Source organism: Vicugna pacos, unplaced genomic scaffold, assembly GCF_048564905.1.
Source record: "Vicugna pacos unplaced genomic scaffold, VicPac4 scaffold_105, whole genome shotgun sequence".
NCBI lineage: Eukaryota > Metazoa > Chordata > Mammalia > Artiodactyla > Camelidae > Vicugna > Vicugna pacos.
The window spans coordinates 1712882-1726681 of NW_027328785.1; the positions used below are offsets into that span (position 1 = coordinate 1712882).

The following is a 13800-nucleotide window of genomic DNA, read 5'->3' on the forward strand; positions in this document are numbered from 1 at the left end:
TGTGTGATTTCAGGAATGTAGCAATAAGTTCCATATAGCCTTCTGAAATCTTTCTCCTCCAGTTCAAGGTGTAGGTATATATTTACACAAATAAATTGATACTCTTTTGTGATTTGGCATATTGGTGGGAATAAGAGGTTCTCATAATTGTTTCAGAAGGGTTGGGGAGCATGAGCTTAGAAAATGGGAGGAGATAGAGGCAGGGAGGTTCTTTAAACTTTGTGCAAGATGAGAAACAGTAGCTTTTCTTTTTTCTTCTAAAGCAAACTGGCACTGAATTGTAACATACTAATACTCAGAATTGCTTTTCTGATCAGAGACAAGTGCCTCAGATTTTTCAAGGCAACATGAATGATGAAATGTGTTTTAGCAGTTATCTTTAAAAGTAGTTTAATTTTTCAAGTATAAGTCTATAGACTGTTCTTTTTTTCCAGCTGTACAAGAATTTCTCATTGATCCAGGTACGTGATCAATGTGTTTAGTTTCTTTGGGTTATTTATTTTTTTTAAGTGCTTGATTCATTCTGGTGTGAATGAATGTTTAAAATTTCTGGATTTTGATCTTTAAAACTTGCTGATTTATCAGAACTGCAAAAAACCTGATGTTTGTTCCTTGTTTGGTGGGGCAACCTATTGATTTATGTTGTCTGTTATAGAGGGAAATTCTTCCTCTAGCCTGTAGATAATTAAGTGAATGGTTTGCAGTGTGCCTTAAAAATTATTTGAATGCATTGAGCATGTTTGTCCAGTGAATTTTGGATTGAGTCATAATAATGACTTTGCTTTGATTCTGTGGCTTTTGTCCTCTCCACAAGAATTTGAATTCTCTGTTGCATTTTGTATTCGTGTTCTTAACAGGGGAAGGAATTTTGCATTTTTTACAGAGGTGGGTTTTCCTATCCCCTCTGAATTCCTTCTGTAATTGATACAGCGAAAATCTGTTATTGCAGTGCTTAATTATTTCATAAAAAATTTTTTGGCTTAATCAGAAACAATGACAAAGAATGATAATAAAAAATACGAAAACCTTCCTTCCTTTGAAGAATAGAAATGAGGTGGTCAGGCTCACGCATGCTTTGTACCTGACACACTTACTCTCATGTCATTGTGTATCATGAGTCGGAGATGGAGTTGCTTCAGGTTTATAGATTTTTGTTTTAACATTTGTGTTGAATTCATTCTCTAGGCATGATGATTCCTGTTGCCTTTGTGGAAAGTGTAGATGAAGGGAAACAAATGCTTTGTTTTGTTTTCAGGAGGCCTGAGATGCTGATGAGAAAAGAGTAGAGGGTGGGCTGAGGAAAATAGTGATAGACCCTCACCTCCAGGCTGAAATTGATGAACAAAGAAATCAATTAAGTGTATTGGTATTTGACTAATAGAAGTCAGACAGCCCAGACTGTCTAGTTATGCCCAAAGGAAAGTACTGAATTCACCTGCAGAATTAGGTGCTTTACCATGTAGAAGCAGCTTAGAGCAATCAGAAAAATCAGTCTTATGATGAGATATAAAAAGAATATAATATCTTTTATTTCTGAAACTTTTCTACATTAAGTTGTGTAGAGCTAAAATTAAGTTTCAAGCACCAGGAGTTAAGAGTTTAGGTGGTTCTGTGGGATCGTTATTCAGGGATGTGTCTAGACCCTGCTGGAGTGGCTGAAGCTGGCCGGAAAAGATCCAGAGCCAGGATTTTTCATCCTAGGATGTCCTCCATAATGGTTCCATGTGGGAGCCCATGATTGAGTTAACAAGTTGTAACACATCCCAGCCGCCTGTCAACTTTAAGAAAAAAAATGTGCTTATTAACTGCTTTAAAGCAAACACCTGTGCATCCTCACTCCTGTCTCCTTGCCATAAAAAGCAGAGACAATGCCTTGCTTGCATATTTGAGGTTATAGATAGCACACTGCTTATTGCACAGCAATGACCCAGGCCCTCAGCTATAAACGCCAGGCCTGCGTGGTGTTAGATAGTCTATTATCCCCAAAACAGGGACCAGGCTGGTCTGGTGGTCTGCTTTGTAATGAACATGTCTAAAAAATGTATCTTGTTCCCCTCAGCCCATGACTTCCCTAAAGGTAAACTAAGCCTTAGTACTCATGGTGGAGTCTACAATCTCTGTCTCATCCCTTCTTTCCCCAAGTTCCTGCCTACTATCTCACAACTGTTATTGACTTTTTACTTTGATTATACACAATAAATATGGGAGCATTTGAGAGACTCGTGGATTTGGCTCCCTAATCCCTCTCGCTTTCTTTCCTTTTTCCGCAGTCTTGAGAAATTCATTCCGTGTCGGTAAGACTTCCGCCAGCCAGAACCCACAGTTCCAGGTGAGAAGGATGCAGGCTTTATCCCTCCTACCCGAGGGAGAGAGAGGAGATAATTGAGATATGCTCCCCTGTGGTCCCTTCCTGCCCCAGGGCCACTCCAGTTCACCTGCAGCCTTCTGGCCTCTGCTCACAGGGCCTCTGTCCCAGGATTGACCGCAGCCTTTTATTCCCTTGTCAACATTCCCTGTGCCTTTCAGAGGTTGCTCTCTTCTCTGCAATTCAACCCTGGCAGATGTGATGGTGGTCAGCGTGCTGATGGGCAGTTACTTGGGGACTCCCAGGAGCCATGCTGATTCTCCTGAGTCATTCGGGGTTACAGAACTGTCAAGCACTGCAGGAAGCCCATTCACGTGAGTTCAACACAGCATTACATCACTTTCATTTTATTTTTGAATTTTCAGTGGAGAAATTATTTGTAGCACACTGTTCCAGATTTTAGGCCGCCTGCTTTCCTCACCACCATTTCCTTGTTGGCTCTGGTGCTTGTTTTAAGAACCAGGTTTCTTCTCTGGTCATTTGAAGCAGCTGGGCTTGCCGAATCCTTGATTTGCATTTGAAGCAGAATGCTTCTTCGTGATGTCAAACTGATTTTCCTTGTCATGTCTGAATATTTCTTGTACACTCAGCAACAGTTTCAAGTGAAATGCTCTTGTCCAATTTCGGTTAACTAATATTTGCTGATCTCCTGCTTTCATGCTGAGGGCAGTTTCTTCTTCCTGTAATAAATGTTAGCAATTTGCATTTACTATGGAAGGTACTAATCCGAGGTGCTTTTGTTCTTAACAGTTTTAATACAAATCACCCATTAAAATGTACAGCGGATTTTACTCTATGCCCAGAAATGTGCATCCCAGTCAATCTTAGAATATTTTCTTCCCCCCAACAGGAAACCCAGTACGCATAAGCAGACATTATCAACTTCCCCATCCTCCCCAAGCCCCAGGGAGCCACTCTTCTGTCTCTGTGGATTTGCCTGTGCTGAACATTTCATGCAAATCGAGTCACTTCATGTAAGTGGAACCGTCTATTTTGACTGACTTCTTTCACACTGAGTAACGTTTTCAATGTTTGTCCACGTTGTGGCCTGGGTCAGTACTCTATGCTTTGCTATTGCTGAATAATATTTCACTGTATGGCTGGGCCCCTTTGTTTACCCATTCATCACGTGATAGACATTTGGGTTGTTTCTGTTTTTTGGCTCTGAAAATTAATGGCGAAAAGTAATGGTGAATATTCCTGTAGGAGTTTTTATGTTAACATTTGTTTTCAGTTCTCTTACTTGTGTGCCCAGGAAGCAGAATTGCTGGATCATTCAGAAGCCAAATGTTCAACTCTCTGAGGACGTGCCAGGATGTTTTCCAAAGTGGTCACGCTGTGTTACATCCTCACCAGCAATGGCTGCGGGCTCCGCTTCCTCTGTGTCCTCATTAGTGCTTGTTAATCTTTTTTTGATTTTAACCTATTGTAGTGAATGTGAAGAGGTTTCTCCTAGTTGTTTTGACTTGATTTCCTTTAGAGCTAATATTATTGAACACCGTTTCATTGTGCTTATTGGCCATTTGTATATTTTCCTTGAAAAATATCTTTTCAGATTCTTTTTTCATTTTTTAATTGAGTTGCCTTTTTATTGTTGAGCTGTGGAATTTTTTTTTTTGATACACAAATTCCTTATCAGATAAATGATTTGAAAAAATTTTCTCCTGAGTGTTGTTTTTTCACTTTCTGGATGGTGTTTTTTGAAGCAAAGTTTTAAAGTTTAATGAACTCCAATTTATTTCTGTTTTCATTTTTCCTTGTGCTTTTGGGGTAATATTTAATATCTGATGTATTTTATTAAAACTTGTATATATAAAATAACTTAATTCTTAGGACCGTTCTAGGAGATGGGTGCGGTTGTTGTCCCCAGTCTATGCATCGGAGACTGAGATGCAGAGAATTTGACTGACATATTAGTGTCAAAGCTACCCAGTGCTGTGGGAATTCAGACCCTCATGTTTTTCCCTAGCATCTGAGCTCAACACCACCATGCTCCAATCTTTCCAGGAAACGTTAATGAAAAAATCTTTACTTTTTTGATTTCTTGTTAGATTTTTTTCTTATTGGGGACCTCAAATTCTCATTTTCTTTTCGGATATCAGTGTCGATTTATTTTAGGTCTCATGTAGGGAGAAGCATTGCTATCAGTTAACTTCTTTATTACTCACTCTCCAGTGATGATTGTTGCTAGTTGATCTAATCAAGTCATGCTTAAGTCTTTCCTGCTCATGACACTAACAGCAGAGTCATGACTTATAGAATGCTCAAAGAAGAAAGTACTTGATTGATTTTATTTTGCCAACCAATCAAACCAATCAAATAAAACCCTGGTGTTGACACAGACTATAAGCCCTCCAAAATAGGGTCACTGTCTTCATTGTGTTTCATTTGTTGGGTCACAGTGTCTGGATAGTGCCTTGCTGTCCAGCAGTTTTGTGAGGATACGGTGCTCGTGAATCATTGTAAGGACAGAAATTTGACAACAGACTGTGTTGTTCATTTCACGACGGAAAAGGTAATATAGAATTACTGTTCAGATCTGTTTTAAAATTAAGCTTTGAATTTTGAGAATAGTTCAAGAAGCCATACAAAGCTCTTTTTCACTAATTTTAGATCTATCTTAGACACATTATGTTTACATAGCAGAGTAACTTATCAAGTAGATTTGACAAAGGAGTGTTATATTGATTATTTGTTTTAGTTGAAATACTCTACCAGGGATAAAGTCATAAGTGCCCATAAATGAACAAATATATTTGTATTTAAATGCAACATGGGAGCAGACTACATATGTTTCTATATAATATATATGACTGTGTGTTTTAATCTTTCTGTCAGTGTTTTTTATAGTTTTTCAGCAATTTTGTAACTTTAGAATTCTTCTAAAAAAATCACCCCCAATTCTAGTGCAGTTTGTACTGTGTATCCTGTCTTATGCATGGGATTCCACTGTCCCCTCAGTGAGGAATTTCCTCTCCTATTGTGTTAGGAGCAGAGTTAAAGGAACTGTGATTTCTAGGCCTTTGCTCTCCATGTGTTTGCAGTTGGCTCTCAGTCACGATTTTCCCTTTCCAGAGTTTTCATTGTTAAATTAGAATTTCTGAAAATAACTATTAATATGTTGCATTGGTCTCCCTAGAAACTTGACGTCTTTGTGCTTTTCAGTTTTCAATTTATGAAAAATGCAAATGCACTCTTGTTTTTAAGTTGTCCTTTTTCAATAGATATTTATCTCTTAATTGATAGAATAATTTTTCCCAATGAATGAATTGGTGTGCATGTTTTAAAGGATAACTTACTTTTTATTTTTCTTATTGTAACAGTAATATTCATTGTAGAGAATTTAGTAAATAAGGATTAACACAGTAATAACTTCACAATGGCCTCTAATCTCACCTGGAGATACAGTTGTAAGGTTTGAAATTGAGAATTATAAGTCCTCTCAAATTTTTCTTTTTCAAGTACGTATAGGTTACTGAGATCCTCGAATTCCCATATGAATTGTAGCAGCAGATAGTCAGTTTCTGCAGAGGAGCCCGCTGGGATTGTGATCGAGACCACGTTGAATATACGGATCGCTCTGGGGAGCACTGCCATTCCAAGAGCACTTTCTTTTGATAGGGGAATGTGTGTGGAGTGTCTGTCCTGGTATTTAGGTCTTCTTTAACTTTTTTTTTCAACAATGCTTTGAGTTTACAGAGTATTATTTTACTTTAATTATCTTTGCCTTTATATTGAGGACAAGTGTGCAAGGTACTGGGATCAGAAGTGTATTTGAGCCCCGCAACTTGCTGCCACCATGGACGCTGCGCTCTTGCTTCACCCGCTGTACAATCTTGCACAGAATACGACCTCAGTAACTCTCTCTTGAATGAATGATTATATGATTGTTGGATGATGCTTGAGAGTCCTTGTGATGATTTTTTTCACCAGCCTTTCCCCAGTTCTTAACTATGCCCTTTCTCTTCCTAAACTCCAGCCTGGGTTTCAGCCTGCCTGTGGCATTGATTTTCCTTGTCTGTGGACTCTTCCTTTCACTGGTTCCCGATAATGTTACATGTGGGCTGTGGAAACTTGCTAGATGTCAAGAAAGAGCTAATCCATTGTAGGCCAGTATTTTTAGAGTTTGTTATTGTTTTATTGATTGAAATTAAATGAGGCTGCCCCCTGAGCCCTCCCATGAGCACTTTTGACCTTCCTACAGCTGATACTGCTCTAGTTGCTGCATGTGCCCTTTCCCCAGCCTTGATTTTGTAATTGAATAAGTCACCATCACTGGAGCCCTCTCTTTAAAAGATAAAGAGAACATTTGCTCCTTTTCCCTGTTTGGGGACTTCAATGAGATGAGATCCCAGATAAAGAATGGAGCCCCACCTCTTTCTGACCCCCGCTGTTTCCGTTCCTTTCTTCAGGGGAAAAGAGTACAATTCAACAGTATAAAGATTGATTGTGAGCTAATGAGATAGACAAGACAACCGATCATTTATTAAATAACCTTTCATGATAGAAACAAATGTATTATACACACAAACAGCACACAAAGCACTGTAGTACCATGGTTACAATCGTGGGTCCGAGTTCTTGTCCTGCTCTGGAGAGACCAGTCCTGTGAGATGGAGAACTGGTAAGTCGTCTTAGCCTCTCCAGAACCGGTTTTCTGTCCTGCAGAGACGGGGCTCGCTAGGCGTCCCCCCCGTAGAGGTGCTGTGGGGTGTAAATGACGCACGTGGGCAGCCTGAGCACAGCTGCTCATTCCTCGTAAGTGCAGGGTAGCATAGCTTTTGCGGTGATGGCTTTATGACCGCCCCATGTAGACTGTCAGTGCTCTGAAGGGATGCCTTGTGGTTTGGAGATGGGATTCTCACTTCTGTAAATACCCAAGTATAGTGTTATTGGGTCCTGCTGATTTCAGTCTATTCTTTAGAAAGTACATATTGTAGATATATTTTTCAAGCATGCGTGCTTTTTTTCTTTTACTATTTAAAGTTCTACCCTCTCATCTCTTGGTGTTACTTTTCATGGAATCCAGGAAACAGTCCTAAGCTACCTGCCTCTTCACACTTTTCCGTGGTGGTTTCCTTCCCTGATTAGAAGAGGGTTTTGCATAGGAAATTTTATTTGTTCCCCTTTTCTTGGAGTCTCTCTCTCTGTCTGCCCATCTCTCACCTCTCAATCTGTCCATTTCTCAACCCACTGCTTCTTCTGACATGTTCCAAAACGCATTTCAGGTAGCTTACAGAAGAACAGATACCAAATAAACAGGTGAGAAAATGGGGCCCAGTTCAGACAGTGAGGCTAGGAGGCGAGCCTGTGTGAGGGTTGCAGGTGTGAGACACATGCCTCTGCCATGTGACTTATAAGATCGACAGCAGCAGTGTGCTTCAAGCTCCCAGCAGACACAGGGAAGCAGGATTTGAGGGAGATGCTTAATGGCTGTGAAATAAATAAGTGACTTAGGAGAAGCCCAGCCTTTCCAGCTACTAAGGCTTAGGAGAATATTTTGAGTGTCTTCCAAAATCAGAGTATGGCATCTTTTCTTTTTTCAGAGTTCTATGTATAGTTGGTTACATTCTATACCTGGAAATTTCTCCAAAACTGCTTCCCACGTGAGTCCCATGGCTCGGGGATTGGGTGGTTCTGCTCATTGATGGGGGTTGGCCAGAAACAGAAAATGAGAGCCTCAAAGGGGCCTGGGATTTGTCAGTTATGTTTTGTCAGTGCTGTAGGGTTCAAGAAATGCTTTCACTGTTTCTCTCCATCTGAGGCGGCAGCGTAATCTCTTACCAGCATCAGGAGCTCAGGGCCACGGGATGGTGGGGGCTGACTGCACTGCCGTCAAGACAGCTGAGCTAGTCACTGCAGGTGTGGTTCTTTTACATACTGCATTTCATGTTCTTTACTAGAATGTTTCAACAGGGAGTTAATTAACTGAGTTAATTAACATTTAATAAATATGATCTTTGTTGAAAAGACAGTTATAGGTAGAATATAAGCTGTGAAGTCTTTAAAAACGGTTTCATTACTGAAATTTCATTTGGGGAGATACACGGTTTATCTTATATATGGCTCTCTTTTAAAGTAACAAAGAAACAAGACAGAAAAGGCAGAGGATGATTTCTGTTCTTCCTCTCGGCTTGCAGGTGCCCTCACCCCCAGTAGCATCAATCAAGACACCAGCACTGACACTGGCCATGCTCAGAACTGCCTCAGCCCTGAAGAAACTGCTGACAAATGGAAGGGGGCCACGCCCTGTTACAGCAGGTGCTCTCACTTTGTGGGTCCTTATGTAACTTCGTGGTGTTAATCAGGATCGCCCGTCCTACATTGTGTGATGCTGCTGCTTTGTCTCCTAGTTACTTGTTTCTCTAAGTATTCTTGTATTATTCTCCAATGCATAGTACTACACACCTAAAAATGCTATTTTCCAGATGAAAAAGAATGTGCATTTAAAATAATAACTCTGAAAAAGGGGGCAAAAAAGGCTATCCTTGTCCCGCTATTCAAAGATAATAATTAACACGTTAACGTATATTTTCATCAGTGTGGATCACCTCTGTCATAAAAAACCAGAGAGCACTCTGTGACTGTTTACTGTGTGGACACCTCCATTTTCCATTCGGCTTTTTATATGTTTTTCTACAATATTCTATCTCCTCTGGCATGATTTTTGATGACCAGTATAGCATTCTGTCTTGTGGAGGCATTGTCCATTTTACTTCGGACTTAAATAAACTTTTAAATTCCAAGTATACTTAACTGAAATACTGAAAAGAGAACTGTGGTGGTAGAGGAAGGCCCTAACTCCCTTCCCCTTATTTCCGAAGAGTAAAAACTGTTGAAAATTTGATATATATGTTTCATGACCTTTATGCCTATGACATACATATATACACACATATGAGAATTCCATGTATACGTGTGTGTATATATGCTTTATTTAAAAATGAGACCATACTATATGTTTTTCTGCAGCTCGCTTTAATCACTCAGGTGTATATCATAGACGTCCTCCCACTCCAGACTCACACGGTCCTTTCAGATAGAGTGGAGGGGTCTCCTGATTTGCGGGTGTGGTCTCTTTCCCACGCACACCTTTGGTGAGAGAATGCTGTGGACAAGGCCCTGGACCACGGCGAAACGCCGGCTCCCTCATTGCTCGCAGCTCGTCGTGATTTAACGCATCATTGTCTTGATGGTGGACAGTTAAGTTTTCTCCATTTTCCACTGTCAGAAAGGATATTTGACTGGCATCCTTCTTGTACAGACATTCCTGTGATCTTTTATGAGTATTCCTTTAGTTAAGGCTTCTGGAAATTTAGTCCCTGGATGTGACATTTACATTCATCACAGACTCCATTCAAGTAACTCTAGAAATTCCTTCCATAGGGGAATGAAAAGATGCACAATTACTTATGTAACCAATTCTCTATTGCTGGATATGATTTCACTTCAGTTTTTCTTCCCACCATTGTAAACAGTGCTGTGTAAATGCCCTGATGGGTACATCTTTTTGGACTAAATTTGTTTTTTCCTAGAGGAAACGATTCGTAGAAGTGGTGTTGAGTCAGTGTGTACGTACGTTTTTCAGAGTTTACATATCCATTGACATGTCGTCCTCTGAAAATGTCGCTCATGGTTTCTTCTCCCACAGATGGACACTAGGTAGAATATCTTTTAAAAATATTTGCCAATATGATGAGCAAAAGTGCTTTTTCATTGTTTTAGTTTGCATTTGATGACCAGTGAGGTATTGAGCATTTTTCACTCATTAGCCATTTGACTTTTTTAAAATGAATGATTCCTTTTATCCTTTGCACACATTTAAGTGGGGGAGCTTCTTGTTGCTTTGTGACAGCTCTTTGTATGTTATGAACATTAACTTCTTGTCTTCAACAACATGTATCACAGAGCTTTTTCTTGTCATTTCTTGCCTTTCATTTTGTTTAGGAGGATTTTAATTTTGGTAGTGTCCCAAAATAGTCTTATGATAATAAATGTATTCCTTATGTGTTTTATCTTTGAAATTATTCTTAAAAATAATTTCTTATACTGGAATAAATCTCCTCTGTAGGTTTTTTTTAATCTCTAAGATGGAGATGATAATAGTACTTGTTAATGTAAGGGTAAGTTGAGTTAATAAGAACAAAGTGTTGTATTTGCTGTTATTAGTACTTTTTTATATTTACATCACTGTCTGTAAATTATCTTGTGGTCCTTATGAGAGGAATAGTATTTATTCTTTCTAGGTGATTGTCTGATTGTCTCAGGACAATTACTGAAGTCATACTTTTCTCTTTGATTTGAAATCCCACCTTTACAAAATACTTATGTACACTAGAGTCTCTTTTTGAGCTCATGGTTCCCTTCTGTCAATCTGCCTTTCTTACTCCAGCACCATAACTTACATATTGTAAAAATTTATTTAATAATTGGCAGTCTGAATTTTTTTTCATTCTTTTCTTCCATCCCAAATTTTCTTGTCTAGTATTATGATTTTATTATTCCTGAAGAATTCCAAAATATTTTGTTCAAGTTAAAAAAAAATCAGATTGGAGTTGTCATGGGAGTTTTCAGTAAGTTTTGAATTATTCTGATGGGAACTTACATCTTTACAAAACTGCTTTCCTCCATGCAATTTGTTGATGTCTCTACATTCTCACCTCTTACTTTACCCCTCAGTACAGCCCTGAAGTTTCTCCATTTAGAACATGGGCATTATTTTTTAACTTATTCCAGATTATTGTTTATGTTTTTGTCAATTTTGTAAGTGAAAATTTTTTGCTATTATATTTTTAAACGCTTAAAACTGAAATTTAGAAAGGAAGATTCGGTTTGTAAATACTCACTTTGTAATTTGTCATTTAAAATTGTAAGTATTAAGTAGTTGTTCCAGAATCCTTTCTTTTTTGTTTTTAAAAATTTGTGTCGAAGATTCTCAAAATGTTCATAGCTAAGTAGTATAGGTGGGGAGACAGATGGAGAGAGGTAGTGTGGCTCATGTACAAACTGTGAGCAGTTTCATGGCTGCCTTTAGGCTGGAGAAACCACAGAAGAGCCCAGGTTAGACAAGGAATGGCTTTGTATGCACTTGAAAGCCAGCTTTCCTGCCTGTATGGTGAAGCCTGGTGGGCGTGGCAGGTAGATGATCAAGGTCTGATCAAGGTCATTTGCTGCACAGAGCGCTGTGTCTGTGAGAAATGGTGACCATTGCCATGGCAAATGCTTGGTGCCAGGAACAATGCAGGGGAGCTGGGGAGCCTGTGTTAAGGATTTTCCAGTCCTGGGAGTGGGAAGATCAGACTCTGCATTCAGATCTGAGTTTGAATTAATCCTCTTTAGTTTACTGGACCTCTGACTTTTGTCAAGTTATGCATCCTGTTTGAACTCCTGCTTTGTTGTCTCTCAAAACAGAAGAATTACAGCCTGCTGCTAGAGTGTTTGATCAGGGTAAATGATTTGTGTCTATAAGATGCCACGTACAGTCACAAGCTCAGTGAGCAATGAGCTGTCCCCTCTTCTCCTGCAACTCAGTGCTCGATAAGTCATCAGCAGAAAGCGAGTCCCTAGTTTGTATGTGGTGCAAGGAAGAACAAAACTAACGTCTTGCCTTTCCCTGGCAGTATTCTTACTTCTTTGCTTCATGTACCTCTTTCCTCCTTCACTCTCCCCTTTCACCTCCTCCACCAAGAGCCCGAGACTCTCTCAGAACACTAGATTCAAATTATTTAAATGTTGGCTCATTCCCATGAAATGACAGTGACTTAAAAAAACTGTACACATCCCAGAATTCATTGTATTTGATTTACACACACACACACGTGCACACACACACACACACACACACATCAGGCTACCTCCCATTTACTGAGGGAGAAGGGCCACTTTTTCTGAGTTTTCATTTACTCAGCGTGAGAGCAGTCTCTTAAGCAGAATTTCACCTGGCTTCGTGCATGGTTTTTTAAATTGGATTTCTGCTTTTTGTCCATAAAAATATTCTCCTATTAGAAGACAGGAAGTGGAGACATAGATATTCTGCTGAGATATTGGTGTTATCATATTTGAGTTTTAATGGACATAAGGTGGCATAGAGTCATACATTATTATGGATGAGAATCCATGATGATGTAACTTGGACAAGAATCTGGGTCTCCTGCCATCGTGTCCATGCGGGTGAAGAGGCAACTGGGTGGGGGATGGCAGGGAACCTTCTTGCTTGAGTTCCAGGTTCTTGTTAGTTTTCATTGCTCAGCTGCCTTTAGTTTATGTCCATGAGGCCTCTCATGGGAAGGTCACTATGTCCTGAGAGACTGAGTTACTAATCAGCAGAAAGCTCTGGACCCACTCATATTTTCCAGAGTTTTTCTGCTGACCTGCTGACACTTTATATAAATGAGACCTAACAAACTACTGGATATAAAATCCTTATAGTTATCATTTGCCCTCGAGTTCCATAGGAATGGGGTGCTGTCTCAGGCTGTCTAAGGCTAGATCTGAACAAAGATAGGGTGATAGGCTCTGCTGCTGGACCCTCCCCAGTTGAATGGGATTTCCACCTTAGTTTTTAGAATCAGGCAGATGAGTTCAAATCTTGTCTTTACCAGTTATTAGCTTTGTGACCTTGGGGAAATAACTATTTTTTGGTTCCAATTTTCTTTATCTGTAAATAAGTTCAGTATTTATTTTAGGGTTTTTGTTTTAGAATTGAATGTGCTAATTCCCTAATTTATTCCTCAAATACTGATCACATGGTTCTATGCTGGTGCCTTAGTAGTTGATTGCTAAGGGACTCAACAGTGAGAATGGGGATGGGGCCCCCTGGATCATACAGCTTATATTCCAGGATATGCTTGTAAAAGACAAGATTGCAGTGGATTTTTAGTAAATGTCCATTCCTTTCCTAATCCCCATTGATTGTGTATATATCTTTATACTAATATATGAACAATTTTTTTTGCAGTTTAAATCTCTTTGTAGTATTTAAAGAATGTAGCTATAACAAAAATACGTGAAATAAAATGACTTGACTTTTATTTTCCTTTCAATAAGCAAAACAAAATAAAATAGAAAAGAAAAGAAAAAGTATTGAAGGAGTAGAAATAATTTTATTTCCGTGGAATCAACTCCCTATGTTAGGTTTTTCCATTGTGTTGTTCAACATCATATAAAATTGACAGGTTGTGACTTCAGTGTTGATAGCTAGGTGAGTATAGTTTCTTTTTGTGGTTGTCTTTGATGAATTATTTGCACTAGATCATAAATGATGTGAATGTTACATATTGGAAACGAGGAAACATTGGAGACATACTACCTCCAATGCAGTCATTTTGTTACCGAGTCCAAACTCGTTCTGCTCGCCGCATGACAGGCCAATAAACCGGGAGATGAGGTGTTGGAGCAAGGAATAGTGACTTCACTTGCAATGCTGGCAGACCCAG

The 13800-nt window shown here is 39.2% G+C and overlaps 1 protein-coding gene across 1 annotated transcript in view; it reads left to right on the plus strand.

Moving 5' to 3' along the window:
• Positions 1-8534, plus strand: part of LOC140694831 (uncharacterized) — a 30542-nt gene extending 22008 nt beyond the window's left edge. The window contains exons 4-10 of the mRNA XM_072957883.1: positions 435-461; positions 2271-2329; positions 2562-2679; positions 3216-3339; positions 7912-7971; positions 8130-8227; positions 8506-8534. Coding sequence (XP_072813984.1) covers positions 435-461; positions 2271-2329; positions 2562-2567 — 92 coding nt within the window. The 3' untranslated portion in view covers positions 2568-2679; positions 3216-3339; positions 7912-7971; positions 8130-8227; positions 8506-8534. The remainder of the gene's footprint in view (positions 1-434; positions 462-2270; positions 2330-2561; positions 2680-3215; positions 3340-7911; positions 7972-8129; positions 8228-8505) is intronic.
• Positions 8535-13800: the final 5266 nt, after the last annotated feature.